At 37.5% G+C, this 20,179-nt stretch overlaps 1 protein-coding gene across 2 annotated transcripts; it reads right to left on the bottom strand.

The window, feature by feature from the left end:
* Positions 1-621: 621 nt before the first annotated feature.
* Positions 622-19,559, bottom strand: SH2D1A (SH2 domain containing 1A; the record flags this gene model as incomplete). Of its 2 annotated transcripts, none has more annotated exons than XM_082681690.1 (4): positions 622-850; positions 1,852-1,996; positions 6,622-6,685; positions 19,423-19,559. In XM_082681690.1, 4 exons carry the CDS (start codon positions 19,557-19,559, stop codon positions 810-812), a joined length of 387 nt encoding a protein of 128 aa, XP_082537816.1. The 2 variants fall into 2 exon arrangements, with proteins under 2 accessions (XP_082537816.1, XP_082537817.1); XM_082681691.1 differs by having other exon boundaries at positions 810-850; positions 1,861-1,996.
* Between the last annotated feature and the right edge of the window lie 620 nt (positions 19,560-20,179).

Below are 20,179 nucleotides of genomic sequence, written 5' to 3'. Positions count from 1 at the left end.
GAGCCACAGCTGATGAGCCGCAGCTGCTGTTTTTACATGGAGTGACAACTACTGGGGCAGAGGTAAATGAAAAGAAGAAAAGTCCACTTCATCAGATTTGTAATATAATTTCAAATCCTATAGCATCAAATATAATAAACATTTAGAGCATATTTTAAATTACGGGAATTTTAAACTACAGATTGGTCTGTGGATTTTACTGTCCAACGTCAGAACACTAGGCAAGAAGGTTGCTTTCAGAATTAAACAGAAATTCTTCACTCTCTATCTAGTACTTGTTTTTAGCACACAGTGCACAGTTTCATATATCCCCAGAGAGCCTATAACACTATAGCTATTGGAGAGCATAATACCTAATGTAGAACCGCACATGACAAAGACGAGGGACACGAACCAGCTTCCTGCCATATAATCAAGCAAGACATTTTAAAATCAGTAGCTATCAAATAATATTTCACTAAAAATGGTGCTTTTGAGAAAAACTGAGGATTATTTTTATTTATATTTGGCAAGAATTGACATTAATCTTTTATAAAGTATCATTATGTTTTAAGTCATTTCCCATTTGTAAATACAATAACTGAAAATAACCTGTGGAATTATTTTTCCCCAATCCTCATTTCAAAGCTCCTCATTATCCGAAAAGTCCATTTCAGCTTTAACATCATGCTATAGATGCTTCCATTACAGGACTATGATGGTTTCAGAAATACTTTTGTAGCTCACTGAACTGTATTATCAATTATATATAAGACTTAGCATATATTTAAATTACTGAAAATAAAGTACAAGGTGTGTTTTATTTTTCTTCATGGTGCTTTCAGGAAGACATCAGGATCTTCTCTTCTCCCTAAAGAAAAATAATAACAAAAATCAAGAAGAGATAAACTTACAAGCTATTAAAATTACAGGTTAACTCAAACATAAAATTTCCAACTGCATAAAGTTCACAAAGATACAATCCAATGATATAGCTCAAGCAACAAGTATTTAAAACTGTTATAGAGAATGGCATACTGAGCCAATTTGTAAATTGGAATTCTATTTACATTTCTTTTAAAAAAGCTAACTACTCATTAATTTAATTCACCACTTGAGTCTGAGTCTAATTGTCAGTTTATGCCTGAGCCTGGGTCCCTGTCAAAAAAGGAAATAACAACTCATTTTATTTAATCATAAATATTTATTGTTTCAATCAACGCGTATCCTCTTACTCAAGACAGATGATTAACCCCCTTCAATAGATATCAACTATCACAAATCTGACAGCTGAGGACATTGGCTAGTATTCGGTGATTAGCTTGACATGTCCACTAAAATAGCTTTGCTCAGGAGATGTAACAATTTGCGCTAGTGGAAAAATAAAGTCTACTAACTTCCTTTCCTTTGCTACAATAAAATTGTATTAATTCAAGCACCACAAATTCAGAAATCGGGATCATGTGGACCAAGCTAACATTAGCCTTTCCATCCCTGAAGGGAAAACACTACCTGATAATAAGCAAAAGTAAAGGACAAGTCCAGATGTTCTCTGAATTGTCCCGTCTTTCAAATTATTTGTGTCTGAATTAGTGAAGTGAAATGGTACTCATGGAGCGACAAAACAGGCTGGGGAAAACAAGACGGGATAAGAGAGATTAAAATGTTGTGGGCTCATAGAATTTTTTATATTTTTGCAGAGTTTTATTAAAAGTTTATAGTATAGCATGTGGAAATCATAGTATGTGAATAGCCCCCTCTCACTGGGGCTGCTGGCTCCATCTTCTTATTGCATTTTTCTATATGTTTATGACTAGGGTGACTCATAGCCCTAAGCTTCCAAACCTGTCAAAAATAAACAGTAAACCATACCTGTAGCACCTTGTGTACTTCTAGCTGAGGGCTTCTTCTCAACTGGATACTGCAAAGGTATTACAATACCTTGATCTGGCTTCTGAAATGCTGAAATGAGATTTTTTATTTTCCGGAAAAATCTTTTATGTACCCCAGGTGCTGTCTGGAAAATAAAAGGCCAAGCAGATTATTCATCTACCTCATAATGATACAAAAAAGGGCCTACAAAATGTGCAAGCGATGCTTAGAGAGGTAACATTTGTGTAACTTGTTCAAATATTTGAAAACATAAGGAAGAAGGAAAAACAACATTCTAGAAGAGCTTACTTTGGTTGGCTGAATTTCCCTGCAAGAGGAGCTAATGAGCTGTCATTTCAGTTCTCCCGAGGGTGGTATTAGTTTGTACAAGCTGCTGCTCATCGCCCTGCCCTTCCTGCCTGCTACCCATCATACATCCCGAACCTCTAAGGGTATACAGGCCATTACCCACAATGAATTCACCAACAGAGAGGATGCAGTTAAACAGAGAAAAAACACAGATCCTACAGGTCATTAATAAAAAGCCTAAAGAACCAAAAAAAAAAAAAAAAGCAAACAAACAAATAAAACAACAACTACAACCCATCCTCCCTGCCATCATTCCACAATATAAAATGCTACACAGGAAATTAAAAACTGGCTGTTATGAGGCACACAATGCAAGGCTAGTTAGTCCTCACACTCTTTCACTTCACGATATGTCCTGCCTCATCCTACACATTAAATTTTTTCCTCCTTGGGAAACTTCCCTATCCTCCCCCAAACTGCTCTTTATGTCAACACTTCACTGTGACAAGGTTTTCTCTATGACACGAAAATGAAAGACTAAGGTCACCTTTATTTATTTGTTTGGTTTTGAAGGGATCATTATTTGCAGGTGAGTATTAAAATGTACTCCTCTCCTGACATGAATTCTCTTGTAAAGACACTACTTGAAATCAACAACAATTTCCTGCAAAAGCTTATGAGCCAAGCTTTAAGCGTCAGCTCAAAACTGTCATTTTACATGAAATAAAATAGTATTGCTATAAGCAATTGAACAATGACCAGTTTTTTTAGAAAGCTGTTTTTCAGCTATTCCATCTAGAAAGTTTTTGAGGTGGGAGCTATTTGTTTGTTAGCATTTAATGAGAAAACATGAAGGCTGGCATACAGACGTGTGTCAGCTAGACAAAATGCTAAAGACAGCACACTGTCCACTGTAACTCTTGGTCATTTCCTACACTGGGGTAAAGAGTTTTTCACTGAAAACACTGAAAAAGTTCTTTTTAGCTTTAAATTAGTGTCAGCTCATAGGCTCACACAGCTACTCAGTAGATACAGAATACGCTCCCACTCAGCTCCAGCCTTACAGTCAAAACACCTTCCCAGAACTCTATTGAGACCTCATCCAAAATAATATGGCCATTCTTACAGGGATCCAAACAGTTCTTTGGCTCCAGGATAGAATCTCCAAATGTCAAAGGCAGGCCATAGGCACAAAATAACCTTCTTATGTCTTCCTTGGAGTACTTGTTCATTTTCAAAGCACTTTCCCATCTCCTGGCAGTTATTGGCTGATTTGGTTACTCCCATTTGACAGATAAGAAAATGGAAATACAAAGAGATAATTCAGCTTGCCCAAGGTCACACAGATAACCAGAGGCAGAACTGGCTCCAGATCCCAGGACTCAGTCTCTTTCCTTTCAGATTAGGCAGATTAGAGACCAAACAGGTTCTAGTGAAGTTAGAGTCACCAACCAGAAGAGAAACTAATCCACTCTCCCGGTGTGGAAAGATTTCAAACCACACATCTTTTTACCTGTTCTTGTGGCTTGTAAAACCATTTATCAACAGAAGCATCTTTTTTATGAGGATTTGTATGCAGTTAACACTTGATTCTCCATGCCAATGGAGAGGAATAATAGCACTGAAGGTAAAAAAGCAATTTGAATTTGGCATGCAATGTTGCATTGGCAAATAACTGACTGAATTTATAGTGCTTTGCTTAGGTCAATAAGTAAAATTATTTAACATCCACTGATCTACTGATGATCAAATATCCAGAAAAGCCCAAAAGCACAGAAGTCAGCAGGAGGATGTTAGTACATTTTTTACAAAGTACCACAGACAATGAACATATTAATAAATGATAGGTGACTGTACATGGAATTCTTTGAATTAACAATTTGGCAAAATTTTAGCCTGAGTCACATGAGATAAATTAATATACTAGGCAATGATAAAACCTAAAAGTCTACCTAAAGCTAGAAAATCACATAATATTTGTCTTTCGTAGTTCAGTGGATCCAGGGTTCAATTTCACTCCACTCTTTGAAACAAACTGCAGACACACCTAGATTTCTAGCACAATCTTTGCACAGAAAATTTAGTGCTACTGTCAAGATTTTTCCCGCAATGTGGCAAACTAAAGCATTGTTCCAAAGAGCAATATAAATTATCTGTTATTTACCCCATTCTGAAAATACATTTACCACAAGAATTGTACCACTGACATCTCCCATCCTGTCGCTGAACTCAGCTATTGTTCAAATTTGCACATTTCCCATACAGTTATCCATGGAAACATGCTTTGGATCATAGCTGGTCTTCAATATGCTCTAGAGAAATTTCTTCCAGTCAGATGATATGAGCTCTAAGAATACACACTAGTTTAATATTCACCATAGAAAAACATAACTAGAAGGCAAATTTAGTAGATAGAAAAAAATGCAATATGCATTTCAAAAATAAATCTAAAGAGTTTTTTTTTTTAAACTGTTTTCCCTTTGGAGAAAACATGCCAATCTTCTGCTCTCTTGGTGCAGATAATTACATTATTATTAGATAAACGGGTCAGACCAGACAACAGAATGAGAGAGCATTTGTGTTCAATAAGCCCTTTCTTCCCTAACATGATCACAAACATGTAACAATCTGCATATGATGTTATACTTGAAATGGAAGAAAACAAGTTTAAAGAAAACGTTACCTAAGCCCTACTAATTTAAGATCCTTTCCATAAAGAATATTCTTCAGCAGCTGAAGGCTACTTCTCTAGGAAGAAGGGCTATTTCTGGTCAAATTATATACAACTATATATGTATATATCATACACTACTATTCCTCATAATAAATGAAATTTAATAACCTATTCAATCATCTCTGCAGTGATGCAGAGAACTTTTAAAAATAAATGGGTATAAACAGTTTTGATTAGAAATAGTACTGCTTTTCCTCTAATTAGAATGGTAGCATCAATTATCCTGATATAAAGCAACAATGTGTTTGAAAACTTGCCCTAATTCATCTCAGTAGTTCAAAACATTTGTAGTCTGCAATTTGTGCTTTCTAGTTCACCAGTGCATCTGTAAAGGTTAGAGCTATTTTACTTTTTTTTTTAAGTCTAGACTTCAGAGTTTCTTAAATGCATAGACTGAGTTATTAATACAGGTTGATATTAGCATTTACGTTTTCAAACAACTCATAATGAAGTCCTTTCATTATAAAGACAGACTGTTTTTATAAAAAGTCAGATATCAGAGAAAGCATTTGAAGTCAGAAGTTTCCATTGTAGAGACCTCTACTTTGCTAGCATGGTAATATATTGATACTACCCTGGTATGTGGAAAGAGATTCACTCTACAGGCATTTCTTGCAATGGTACTGTGACTTTCAAATGTTTTCAAAGCCATAAGAACCCATTTTTCTAATGAAATTTTTCTCAGAGCCCCAGTTGATAAGCAAACTAAAAGGGACTGCTCAGATTAAAGACAAATTGGGGACCCAAAGCATACCCACACATCCTCCTATCCTTCTGTAACCCCCTGGGCAACTCCAAGGCACTCAAATGAAAGAACTTCAGGATTTTGCGGAGCATAGCTTAAGAGTCACTGGAATGTTCCCTCTCTCTCTTTTCTACCTATCCTTGTCCTTCCCATATGGCTAAGCTGGGAGTCCTGCCTCCACAGAAGAGTAGCCTTGATTACCCTAATACTTGGAAAATTCTCTATTCTTTAAATGCTTGTGCTAGATAGCACTTGACTATAAACAACCATATTGTTCAGCAACTTGGGTGAGTTCTCATTTTCGAGGGCTTGCTTGCTAGTCCTGTGACTAAGAGCTTTCTTTATATGCATTATCTCATTTAATCTTCAAAATGAGCCCTATGAGTAAGGGACTATTTTTAGGCTTATTTTACAGATGAAGAAAGTGGTTCAAAGAAAAATTAGGTAACCTACCCAAGGTCATAGACCTCTCAGAAAGGGGTTGGGGGTAGATAAGACCTGGAACACACATCCACCTGACAGCAAACACCAGGCTCTCACATTGCTGTTTAATTCATGTTGTATCTCTCAAGGGTCTTACAGGCTGTTAGAAAACAGGAGTCATGTTGTTTAATCCCCCATAGAGCCAACACTTGCATTAGTATCATTTGGTAAATAATTGTCGATTTGATTTTTTAATATATTTTTGATACGCTATCTAAAATTTCACATAGGCACCAAAAGTTTGACACAATCCTTTAACTTTGTTATCTTTCCCCCAAAGTGAGACCACTCCATACAGTGGTGGCTGAACAGAACTGGGACCAAAATTCTCTAAAGGCTTCTTAATGATCCATGAGCAATTTTGGATTGGAGCTTTAGTGATTTGAATCTGATGAATATTTTGGGAACGTAGGATTTGACAGCTCTTTTATAAAAGCAGTCTAAATTTCAAATACCTCCCTGATACCCCCAGAAGCAAAAATAAATAAAAGAGCTATACCTCAGCACTCCAAGAACCTGTTTCTGTCTGAGACACTCGGTATGTATAAATGTAACCTTGATACCTGTGAAAGAATAAACTTCCATTACTGAAAAATTCCAAAAGAACAACGGATGCTCTAAATTTGAGCTTTAACTATTACATATAAATGATACATATACTGGGACACACGTATATTGCACCACTGCATTCATAGAAAGAAAAGCCTGTGGAATCTAACTTGCTTGCATATCACAGTTTCTAGTACGCCTTCTTTATCTTTTCATTTTTTTTTCAAACGAGGGTGCTCACACTTCTAAGGATTTGTCAAGGTGAGAGACTGTTGGGACAGAAAGAAACTAGAGACCTATTGTAATTGGTAAAAATTATGAATTATTAAACAGATTCAACAAAGCATAGTAATATTATTTTTTGAGTACATACAGAGCCTTAAGGTGAAAACATTTCACTGGGGATAAGATACTATCAGGCCCACTTAAGTTAATAATAATATTAATTATAAATATAAATGTGGTATATTCCTATGATATTACTATTACTATATAACTTTATAATACATAATATAGTACTAATAGTAATTCGAATTAAAAAGGAGTCCTGCTAAAGTACTTGAAATTAGCTTGTCCTTTTAGATGGGGTAAACGTTTTCCCCCATTATTCACTGTGTACGCATATTGTACATCTGTATAGTTGATTTCTACTACATGCCAAGAGTTTTACATGTTGTATTAGTTTGCTCAGGCTGCCATAGCAAAATACCAGTCTGTGTGGCTTAAACAAAAGAAATTTATTTTCTCACAGCCCTGGAGGCTGGAAATCTAAGATCAAGGTGACAGTAACATAGGTTTTATTCTGAGGCCTCTACTCTTGGCTTGTAGGCAGCCACCTTTTAGCTGTGTTCACATGACCTTTTCTTTGTATGTGTGTGTGTGTGTGTGTGTGTGTGAAGAGAGAGATTTCTCTTCTTATAAGTCCACCAGTCCTATTGGATTGGGGCCCCATCCTTACAACCTTGTTTAACCTTAATTACATCCTAAAGGCCTATCTCCAAATACAGCCACATCGGGGGTTGAGCTTCAACATATGAATATGGGGGGAGAGGGAACATGATTCAGTCCATAGCATTCCAACACTGGTACCTCCAAATTCACATACAAAATACATTCATTCCATCCCAACAGCCTTAAAAGTCTTAAACACATTCCAGCATCAACTCTGAGGTCTAAATAAAGTCCAGAGTCTCTTCTAAATATCATCTAATGAGATACAGGTGAGACTTGGGGCTATGACTGCTGCTGAGGCAAAATTCTTCTCCAGCTGTGAACCTGTGAAACCAGACAAGTCATGTGCTTCCAAAATACAGGAAGACAAGAATAGGACAGATATTCCCATTCCAAAAGGGAGATATCTGAAGGGGAAAAGGGGTGACAGGTCCCAAAAATGTCCGAAATCTCATAAGGCAAATTCCATTAGATCTTAATGCTTGAGAATAATCCTTTTTGGATTGACGCTCTGCCCTCCAGGCCCACTGGGTGGCACTGCCACCCCCACGGCTCTGCAGGGGCAGCCCCACCCACTTGGCTCTGTTGGGCAGCTGATCCCACCTTTGAAATCTAGGTGGAAGCAGCATTGCCCACCTGGGCTTAGGCACTCTCGGCCTGTGGTGGGAGTGGTAACCCTGATGATCTCTGAAACAACTTCAGGATCATTCTTCCATTTTCTTGAAAGATAAAGCATGTTTGCAGCCAAACTGCACTATTGTCCTGCCCTATTCCCTTTGGTCCAAACTGACAGTGTCTCTGATGCTTTGGTCCAAACTCTATTCCTGGCTTCTGTTGAGATGACTAGTTAACATCATGGGCAATCTCCTTAAGGAGTGATTATCCAGCCATTCCCTTGGTATTCTCTCCAGACCAAGCTTCCTCATTTTTTGCCATATGAGTAGGCTGAGAATTTTCCAAATCTTTGTATTCTGGTTTCTTTTTGCTTAACAATTCCTTCTTCAATTCATGTCTCTCCTTTTGCATTTTATTGTAAGTAGTCAGGAGGAACCAAGCTATTCCTTCAACACCTTGCTTAGAAATCTCTCCAGCTAAATATCCACTTTGCAAGTTCTACCTTCCATAAAATACTAGAACACAGTTCAGCCAAGTTCTTTGCCATTTATAATTAAGGATGGCTTTTTCTTTAGTTTCCAACAACACGTTCCTAATTTCCATCTGAGACCTCATCAGAATGACCTTTAACATCCATCATTCTACCAATACTGTGTTCACAGTATTGGTAGGCTTTTTCTAGCATGCATCTCCAAACACCTCTAGCCTCTACCCATGACCCAGTTCCAAAGCCACTTTCACATTTTTAGGTGTTTGTTACAGCAGCACTGTACTTCTCAGTACCAAAATCTGTACTAGTCTGCTCAGGCTGCCATAACAAAATACCATAGGCTGGGTGGCTTAAACAAAAGAAATTTATTTTCTCACAGTTCTGGAGCTGGAAGTCCAAGATCAAGGTGCTAGCAACATAGGTTTCATTCCAAGGCCTCTTCTCTTGACTTGTAAACAGCCACCTTCTTGCTGTGTGCTCACATGACCTTTTCTTTGTGTGCATTGAGAGAGGGTGCTCTCTCTCTTCTCATAAGGCCAGAACGCTATTGGATTAGGGACCCACCCTTATGATCTCATTTAACCTAAATTACCTCTTAAAGGCCCTATTTCCAAGTATATCCCCATCGGGAGTTAGGGCTTCAATACATGAATTTGACAAGGACACAATTCAGCCCACAGCACATGCATTATCTCTTTTGGGCCCCACAGTAATCTTATGAACTTTATATTGTGAAATTGATTTTATAGATGAGGAAACTGAGACTTTGAGAAGTTAAGTAACCAAAGCCACACTACAAATCAAGCATCAAAGATGGGATTTAAATCAGGCATCTTTGACTCTAGAGCCCTGGCTTTTGATCCCCACACTGTAATGGATATAGATTATTTATTATATTTTAGTATCTATGGTACTGCTACTTAACTTGCCTAACAAACCTTTGCTTCCTAGAAAAGTATGGTAAACTTTATGCTGAATTACTTCAAATTATGAATCTGAATCTTCACAGAGTTTTATTTCAGACATTTTCTGATTGCTATTCTTTGGCACAAGTTTGGGTCAAAATATATCTTTGATTAGAATACATGCTGGGACTTCCCTGGCAGTCCAGTGGTTAAGACTCCACACTTCCAATACAGGGGGCGCAGGTTCCATCCCTGGTTGGGGAACTAAGATCCCATATGCAGCATGGTGCAGCCAAAAAATTTTTTAAAAAAAGAAAAAAAAATACATGCTAAAGTCTGGTAAAATTAAATGTGTTTAAACCTAAAAGAACCTAAAGTATCTCAAACAGGGTCAAGCTTGAGTAACTGACCTCACTTACCATTAATCCCCTATAGAACTAAAAGTCTTTATGTGGATTAAATTACTATATTTTTAATCACTATCCATCAGTACTATTACCTAAAGGATGAAAAAATTAGGTCTAAAACACTCTAATCACGTTCATTCGATTTGTGAAACCCAAAAAAGGGTCAATTTAGTTTGCTGGTACAATTACAGGAAATGTTTCATTTTTGTTATAAAGATCTGCCAGAATACTTAGATCATATATGAAATAGCTTGATATATGCATATAGTATACTTTTTAACATATATAATATGCTAAATAAATATAAAATATTACATTGTAAAGTCTTTTGTTTTTTTAAGCAATTGAAATGTACCTCACTGATTTCAGTAAGTACGCTACAGGGAACAAAGCAAGAGCTTTGATTTCCATTTTTCACCATGGGGACTCCAAACATAAGGGTTTAAGTGGTTTTCTTAAAGTCGCACAGCAGAGAATTCCCTGGCAGTCCAGTGGTTAGGACTCGGTGCTTTCATTGCCAGGGCCCGGGTTCAATCCCTGGTCGGGGAACAAAGACCCACAAGGTGCCGGAAAAAGAAAAGAAAAAAAAAAGTCACACGGCAAAATGGAGGTAGGAGCAGGGAAATAGCATAGGCCTTTAGTTCCATTTTCCCTATGGGAAGAGATGAATGGCAATAATTCAGTATCATTAAAGGTGTTGTGGAAATGCATTATTTAAAATTTCAGCAACGATGCAAACAAAATCATAGGCAACCAGTTTTCCACTTTCTCAAACAGTGGGTTTCTAAAAGATACAATGAATCTATCTCCCTACTATCATTCAGCCTCATTTAGTCAAAATAAATGAGTCTGTTTTGAAAATGATTTCCTAACGAATCTGATCTTATCGCACTTTCAGTTAAGCAGCAGGAACCTGAGTACCACTTCAAAAGTCCTTACCTCCTTCAGTCTTGAACAACCTGGTGCTAGTGGCACATAAAGCTCGTTGTGATTAACCCATCCAATTTTAACAATCTCCTACTCCACAACTCCTCAAATTTCTGAATGAGCAAAATTGTTTCACCCCTCAAACAAGCCAGCAGTTCATCTCTTCCACTTCCAAGTTGCTGAAGTCACTGACCAAAGATCCCCTGTAGCCAACTGTCATTGATATACTCTCATATATCACTGATGGAAGAGATTTAAAACAGTGCGATTCAAATTATGTTCCCAGGGTAATAACAGTGCATCACCTGGGACCTTGCTAGAAATGTAGACTCTCAGGCCCCACTCCAGAATTGCTGAGTCAGAATCTGCGTTTTAACAACATTTCCAGATGATTTGTAGGAACATTAAAGTTACAGAAGGATTGATTAAAATGCATGGAAAATGCTCACACCTCATTGGGAATATTGATGGCAATTTCTCCAAAGTCAAGCTGGCTTCTTTCACCACCCCCATAGTCACTCAATTTTTTTTTTTAGTCTATGCTTTAAGAATGAAATTTTATTTAAATAAAAGCTGAAGCTTTTTCAATGCTTTTGGTCTTCACAGAACAGTGTTTCTGAACTTTTTACTCCCTCTTCCCCAACAAGATTTCATAGTTTTGTTTTCTGTAGCTTGTATTATGAAACAATAATTCTATAATACAAAAGTAAATGAAAATATTGATTATGTTTTTTCCAAACTACACATACTCTCTCCCTGTCCACTGAAAAATCACTCTTTTAGGAAATAAACTGACAAATTATAACAAGAGCCATAAAACTGTGCGTATTTTTACCTAATGACCTTCTTTATCTTCATATACTCTAAGGAATCAAATGGAAAAAGCAATTTGACAAAGATTTTCATAGTAGTTCTATTTTAATAATGAAAAATGGAATTAACCTAAGGAATGTTACTCAAAATAAGGAAATGGCAGCAGAAAGAATGGTTCAAAACTATACCAAAGTTCAAAGGTATTAGAGAGCTACATTTTTCAAAAAATTTTAAACACCTGGACCATGTTGATATAAAATGATGGTATGTGAAAGAAGTGGACTCAAGGAGAGCCGCCACTCTGATTACTGTTCAAAACTATCCCCATATGTATATAAACTAGAAGTAAATTTAAACTAATATAAATGCATCCTTGCATATTAATTTTCCATTTTTTTTTCTTTTGGCCACGCCACCGCATGCAGGATCTTAGTTCCCCAACCAGGGATTGAACCCGTGCCCCCTGCAGTGGAAGCACTGAGTCTTAACCACTGGACCACCAGGGAAGTCTTGTAATTTCCCTTATAAAGTTATACAAATGACTAACAACATTTTTTTAAAGAAACAGAAGTAAAATTACAACCTGGAGCTTTACAAATCTAGCCTAAGCAAATCACAGATCAGAAAAATATCATTCGTCTTTAAAAACTGTTACATCCCTTTTAGGATTATTTTTCCTCTGACTCCCCATTAATATAGACAAACCAAGAATGTAGTGTAATTTTAACTTCCTTCCTCCATCAAACCTTTTTGTCACACTTGATGATAAGCCTGGAATTTTAAATTTATCATGAAAAAATCTAGAAAATAAATAATTGGTAGAAAACAATAGAGATTTCTGTTGTTGTTGTTGCCATTAATTAATTTTCTTAAAAAATTAATTTCTTAAAAAATACATTTTGCATTTTAATGACACAAAGCATGTGTTGATTCAGTCCCTGCTAATATTAAAATTTGCCTTTAATTTTTCAAAAGCTGTCCCCAACTCTTAAAAAAGTGTTCTGGTTAGAAAGAGACAAGAAGAAAGCAACCTGACTTATTTTTTCTTTTCTCAAAGGGTCAGCGTTGGGGACAGGTCTTGCTTTACAATTGACAAAACCACATCAATTCCTTCTTTATACCACTTCAAGGACTACACAAAAGAAAAGGTTTAGGTACATCTGACTTCTTCATGACACCACAAATAAAGCAAGCTAGTGCCCAGGCTGTCTATGTCTATACAAACGAATGTTACATGCAAAATTCAAGGCACAATTATGATGTGACTGTTTTTGTAACAAATATTTCAGAGCTTTTATACCCAGAGGAATGGTATCCTATAGAAAGCCACTTTGATCCAAGAAGTTTTTGAATTTCCTATGGCCCAATCTTCATTCTTTCAGTGAATTTGAATTTTTCAGAACCATCAAAAGTCATTCAGCTTCAAGTTTGATGGTAAAACTATGTAATACCAGTTTCGATGAGTCATGACAATAAATATAATCTCTTCTTCCCTTGAAGTGCCACAGAACGTTTTATTTAAGTACTCATACAATGGTCTAACTTTGTCTCACAATTATTTATGGAGCTTTTATTTATATTAACAAACACCTACTACATATTAACTTTATAAATGTTAACTCATGCAATAATTCTCATAACAACCCTATGAGGTAAAGTACTGTAGTATTATTATTGCCGTCACCCTTTCCACAGATAAGGAACCTGAAACACAAAGTTTAAGTAACTTGCTCAAGGTAAAATAGCTGGTTAAGGGCCAGAATTGAGATGCACACCCAGAGGGTCTGGCTGTAAGATATGGGCTCTTAACCATCTTTCTATGCTGCCTCTCTCTTATATCAGAGGGAATGAGTTAACAAATTGATCTTAAGGTGAATCCAAAAGCATAGTTCTCAAAAAGGGAGGGAGTCTGCTTGGCCTTACGACCGGAGAGAAAGGGCAAAGGAAGGGTATAAAGCATAGAGACAAGATGGGGAGAGCCCAAAAGAGGTCAACCTAGGCTTCCCTTTTGCTTTAAACTAAATGACATCTTCAGACTAATCTTGCAACTTAATTTTACATTGTCAACCAGAGTCAGCACGTGATTTATTGGCCTGTGAATTGTCCATTTGGTGGTTTGTGTATTTGCACATTTAATCCTAGGCTGGCCTTCAGGCTTGCTCTGCCATTAATGGATTGTACTTAGATAATCCAAAGTAATTCTAGTGGCCTCAATTATCATGAAGATAAATGCGGTGCCAACACACATATCCAATTGTATTCAAAAATTAACTAAGTTTTATAATTTCTCATTCTTCTGTTCCCTGCAATTACAACTGATACGCTGGAGTTTTATTTTGTCACTGTTCCTTCACCCATTTCTCCAGTTCAATTGTTTGATAGGCACTTTATTCCCAGTCATCCTTTAAATCTTAAAGGACAAAAAGATAATTATCCTTTTATCTAAAGACGTATATGTCAAATGACTTCATTATGTGTCCTTGAGGCTAAAGAATATAATAGCATTTCTTTTTCCAAATCTTCCATCAGATAAAAGTAGCAAACTGAGATATGTACAGAGGATGTACAGAAATAAACTATTTCTTCAAAGTAATTATTTTAAATATTTTAAATTTGTTTTTCTCTTATCACCATCAAACTATCCCAGTGGGCATTTAGGACTTTCCCAATGGCTGTCTACATTAGGGGTGAAAAGGGGAGAAATGTGAGAGCTCACATGTACCTTAGTGAAAAGAAACTTGATATACCTTGAAAACCAAAAAGAGTAAAATTAAATTAAATTAAATTTAAACTATTTGCATTAATAAGAACATTTAGTATACTGGATGGATACAAAAAAACCCCATAAAGTCAGTAGCTTTCCTGTTGCAAAAGAAAATATAGTGGGAAAAGATTCCATTCATGATAGAAACAAAAAAATAGACACATACATTCATACTCACAATAACTAGAAATAAACAACAAAAACTATGCAAGAGCTATGGGAAGAAAACTACAAACCTCTATTGATGGATGTAAATGAAAAAATTAATAAATGGAGAGACATATCAGGTTTTTGGATAGGAAGACTAAATTCTTTAAAGATGACAATTCCTCCTTAACTTATTAATGAGTTTAAGGTAACCCCAATGGGATTTTTTTCATTTAACAAAATCATTCTAGATTTCATCTTGAAGAACCAACAGGTAAGAACAGCAAATAATTTTTTAAATGTATTAAAACATTATCATACTATATATAGTGCTAGTGGTATAAGAATAAATAGATCAATTGAGCCAAATAGAGAACTGCAAAACAGTAACTGTTATATGTAAGAATTTAATGTATAGTAAAGTAGGCTAATAAATCAATCAGGAATGAAAGTTCTATTTATAAATTATTAGCTATTTCAAAACAAAATCAAATTGGATCCTTTCTCCACATAAAAATATAATTCCAAATGGAATTAAAGAGTTAAGTATAAACTAGCCAAACCATAAATTTAAAACAAAAATTGAAGTGAAGTTTTATGACATCTCTGCAGGTCAAAGAACTTCCTAAGTTGGGAAGCAAAGGGGGAAGTCAAACACAAAGAAAATGAGTGACGGACTTGACTACTAAAAATGTTAATTTTTTGTGTGTCAAAGAAAAGTAATGGCAAACACCAAACTGAGAAAAGATACTTTCAATAGATCAAGGATTAGTATATAAACACTCATTAAAAAAAAAAAAAAAGGGCTTCCCTGGTGGCGCAGTGGTTGGGAGTCCGCCTGCCGATGCTGGGGACGCGGGTTCGTGCCCCGGTCTGGGAGGATCCCACGTGCCACGGAGCGGCTGGGCCCGTGAGCCATGGCCGCTGAGCCTGCGCATCCGGAGCCTGTGCTCCGCAACGGGAGAGGCCACAACAGTGAGAGGCCCACGTACCGCAAAAAAAAAAAAACCTCATAATGTGTTAAGAAAAATAGTAAGATCCAAATGGTTAAATAGGCAAAGTACACAAAGAGCCAATTCATGAACAAGGAAATACAAGTTTACCAACCATATAGACACTCAATCACTAAAGAAATATGAAATAAAGAGTGAGACACCAAATTTCAAGAAGAATTTTTTTTTTTAACAAGAATACCCATTTCTAGGGATGGTGCGGTGAGACAGACACTTTCATGCAGTACTGGTGAGCATATATATAAACTGGAATAACCATTTAGGAAAAAATATTTGGTGATCATGTATACATCAAGAATCTTAAGCTGTTCATGTTTTCTGATCTAAAAATTGCACATCTTGAAATTCATTATAAGGAAGTCATAAATACAAGGAAACCTTTATGGATTGAAATATGAATCATGACGGAATTTATAATAGCAAAAAACTGGAATGATTCAAATGTCTAAAAATAGATGACTGGTTAAGGAAAATATAGTTGGACTGGTTGGACTATCATGAAATCATTAAAAATAATGTTTTAAAATCATTTGTAAGAACATTATATATAACTGTGTTTTTTTCACATTAAGTGGAAAATGCAGCAGAATACAATAGTGTAAGAGCACATATGTTTATAAAGCAATTTGTTTTATTAAACTACAGAAGAAAAAACACTTAATTTTCAACAATAATTGTCTTTAGGTTATAAAACTATAGATGATTTTCCCTCATTTCCATTATCTACATTTTAAAAACTTTCTACAATATGAATAAGTGTTTAGGAACTATTTTTAATAGACTTATACCAAAATCTAGATTTACTTATTGAAAATAATTGGAAGAAAAACTTCTCGCTTTAAATGAAGGTGAGCAATCCTATAAATGGAAAATTTCTTTAATACTTTATGAGATTCAATTTCCCAAAATGAACAGAGGAAAAGGCCTTATCTAAAGGCCAGGATTGGGGGTTCAGAACTGGGGAAAGGAGCAAACCTAGTTAGAAAGTATAGTTTAAAGTAGAGTTAGAAAGGCATATGCAATGTGTTATTTCTACAATAAAAATACAGAAACTGAAGCTCAACCAAACCTTCTTGGATAATGAGAAGAAACAAAAGACAGATTGAGAAACTATTCTGAGTGAACCCTACAGTCAAATATATGTTTGTTAGCTATACCTTGCTGTTCATATATATATGACACCATTTACATTGTTATTTCTGCTGTATATCATAACCATAGATGTTTTGGTTTAAAATGAGTATGTGGTTTGTTTCAAAATAAAATCTGATTTTGTTACTACAGCGTAGTAGTAAAAAGGAGGAAATGAAATGTTTACGTTTATCAAAAGGGATCCTTGGCTCAAAAAAGGCTGAGAAACTGTCATAAAAGGCAATGCATCCTTGTGTCTTTCCTCTGGAGCAGTCTGGCCATCACCCTCCAGGACTCAGAGGCCTCAGTGTGCCCATCGTAAGATATGCTAGGGGGACTCCCAATTTGCTGACAATTTTCTGCTACTTCATAAGGAGGTGTGCACGGAGAACTAAGAGTCATAAAAACTGCATTTATGCAAGATTTACTTTGGGTGAAAACTTAACTTGAGAAATTCCCACCTGCCTAAATTAATACCTTATGTAGTTCTGGCCTACTTGGGAAAAAGGCTAAGATTATCCTTCTCTCTTGCATCTTTTACCAACTGTAATCTTATGCAGAAGGTAGAACATACATTACTATTCCTGTTTTACAAATATGGAAACCAAGACCCAGAGAAGTTGAGTGATTTCCCCAGAGTCCACACCCTGGCCTCCTGATATCAGCCCAAAAGCTTTCTGCAGTAAAGAACAGTATTTGTCTTGACAGTTCATTCATTAATTCAAAACCGTTTATTGAGCACCTATTGCGTGCCTCACAATGCCTGTTACGTGCCAGGCTGTGTTCCTGGTGTGGGAGACAATGTCCCTGTTCTCACGGAGATTACATTTTAGTAGGAAAGCCCAGCAAGACATAAGTAGACAAGCAAATGTCAGATAGTTTAAAGTTCCCTGAAGAAAAATAAAGTGATGGAGTGTAACTGGGACAGGGAGAGGGCACTTATTTTAGATAGGATGGTCAAGGAAGTCCTCTCTGAGGGAAGAGGCAGAAGGAATAGTTAAGTGCAAAGATCCTAAGCAGGGAGCAGCTTGGCAAGCTCGAGAAACAACAAAGAGGCCAGTGTGTCTGAAGTCTTAAGAGCATCCTGCCACACACTGTCCCCTGCTCTTCCACCCCTTCCTAGGCTTCTTTTGTACCTTATTTTTTACCTCTAGGTTAAGGGGCCCATTACCTCCTTTATCAGCTTCCCTAAAGAAGCCCCTTTCACCAGTCTACTCACTCCTTCACCTTCTTTTGATAAGAAAAGAGCCTAGGAATACTAGGTGGCTTTCACTGACTGTCTCCAGTTTCCACTTGAGAAAAACAATAATATAAAGGAAACATAAGATCTGAGCCCAAGAGATTCAATAGCTTGCACGTATTGTCCTGGAAGCTTTTATAACAAATGTATCTAGCGTGGCCTGATAGTTGCCACAAACATGTCTTGACCGTTTAAAAAAACACAATAAACAATGAAAATCCTCTAACACCAGGCTCAATACAATCTCTCTTCAATGACCCAGAAGGAACTTCAAAACCTTGCAGTGTATCGTCAGACACCGAAATTACTACCAAGCATTTCCCCTCATTTTGTTTCTGTCTAGAAGCTACTGTGGAGGGCTGGTGTTTTCGTGGATGTTTTTGTCCTGCTAACAAAGAGTGATCGAGCTAGGTACTTCCGTAGAAATGCCCTGTGAGTACTTAAAGATATAGACTGAAAAAAACAAAGAATATAATAATAATACTGAGTACCGAAAGAAACAGACTGAAAAAATAATAATATAATAATAATAACAACAACAACAACAGCTTACTTTTACTGAACATTTAGTATGTGTCAGGTCCAGTGTTAAATTTTCTACCTGCATATGGCATTTAATCCTCACACGCCTATGAGGTAGGTAGTAATATTATTTACATTTTATGGACAAGAAAACTGAGGGGCTGAGAGGTTAACCTGCCAAAGTCAGCATCAGACCAGCACAAGATTAGGTCTCAGATCTGCCTGACTCTGGAGCCCTGAAGCAAAGATGAAGGTGCATCTGATTCAAAATGGGGCATTAGACTAAGATGCTTAGGTAAAGAGCAAAACTGAATCATACAAGGGTGTTTTCCCTCCATTCCCTTTATGACTATTGTCAGTCCAAGCTTTTATCAAGAAAGGCCCTATTTCTGAAACTCCCCTCTGCCTGCCAACTCCTCTAAAGAAAACTCAGTAAGTAGATCCAGAGAGGTGGTTTTATTCAGAAACATCCCTCTCTCTGCATCCTGACCTAACTGGTATTGATGTCTTAAAGTAATAGATTCAGTTTCTTAGTCTTCTTCCTCTCCTTGAATTTGACGTTCCTTTGGGAAGGCACCTCCAAAGCCATTTCAAGAGAGCTGGAGAGAGAGGCTTCTCCTTCCCTGAGGAGGTGGCCCCAAAGCTGGCCGCTCCACCATCGCAGGCCTCCACCTTGCTGGCCTCTATTAGAGGTCAAAACTGAAATCGGGAGCCTGAGTCCTTTCGGCAGCAAAGGTAAATTCTACACTGCATTTCCCCACCCCAAAGGGCATCCGCCGGGCCTGGGCCGCACGGTGGGCAGTGGAGGCTCCCACCATGTACTCACAGAACACACAGGCAGTACACTCCCGGGACGCTCTCGCTGTCCCTCAGCAAATAGCTGCCGTCCAGACCCGTGGCAAGCAGGAGCTTCTCCCCCGTCTCCCGGCTGATTTTGCCATGATACACAGCCACCGCCTCCATGGCCTGGGGAACTCTTGGGAGGACCTAGGCGTGGAACGGCAGCGGACAGATGCCACCGCTGCTGCTGCTGCTGCCGCCGCAACCCAACACGAGTCAGCCACCCGCCTCCCAGTTCAGCCAGATGTGCAAAAAAGAGAGAGGAGCGCCCGAACAACAGGATGTTGTCTACCTGCCTGAAAACCTCCCTCTCACGGTTCAATTAAAACCAGCTCAGCAGTTTAGCAGCTTGGTTATTGCCGTAGGGTTCCATCCCCCTCCCAGGCCCACCCACGCAACACAGGGTTCGGATGGACGGGTGGACAGAGAGGGGAGGACCATTGGACTTTGCAAGATTTGGCCTGTACTCCCAACGCACGCAGACAGGAATGCTTGGTAATGCTCCTGTCCTTGCGGTTTTCCCAGGGGGCCACCATGACTTAGCTTAACTAACTGACTTAACTTAATTAGCTTAACTAATCAGTCCCCAAAGGGGTTGATGATAGAGGCAAGTTGTACATGACCTTCATGTGGGGCAGAAACACACTGACAGAGAATGAAAGGCCCCAAAGTTCTGAGACCAAAACACAGAAGCTCTCAGTACTGTCAGTGAACAGACACCCCTGAGCACAGCCAAGAGGCTC

Source organism: Grampus griseus (assembly GCF_964374135.1).
Source record: "Grampus griseus genome assembly, chromosome: X".
Taxonomy (NCBI): domain Eukaryota; kingdom Metazoa; phylum Chordata; class Mammalia; order Artiodactyla; family Delphinidae; genus Grampus; species Grampus griseus.
The sequence above is the reverse complement of the archived record's forward strand: the minus strand, read 5'-3'. Positions and strand labels throughout refer to the sequence as shown.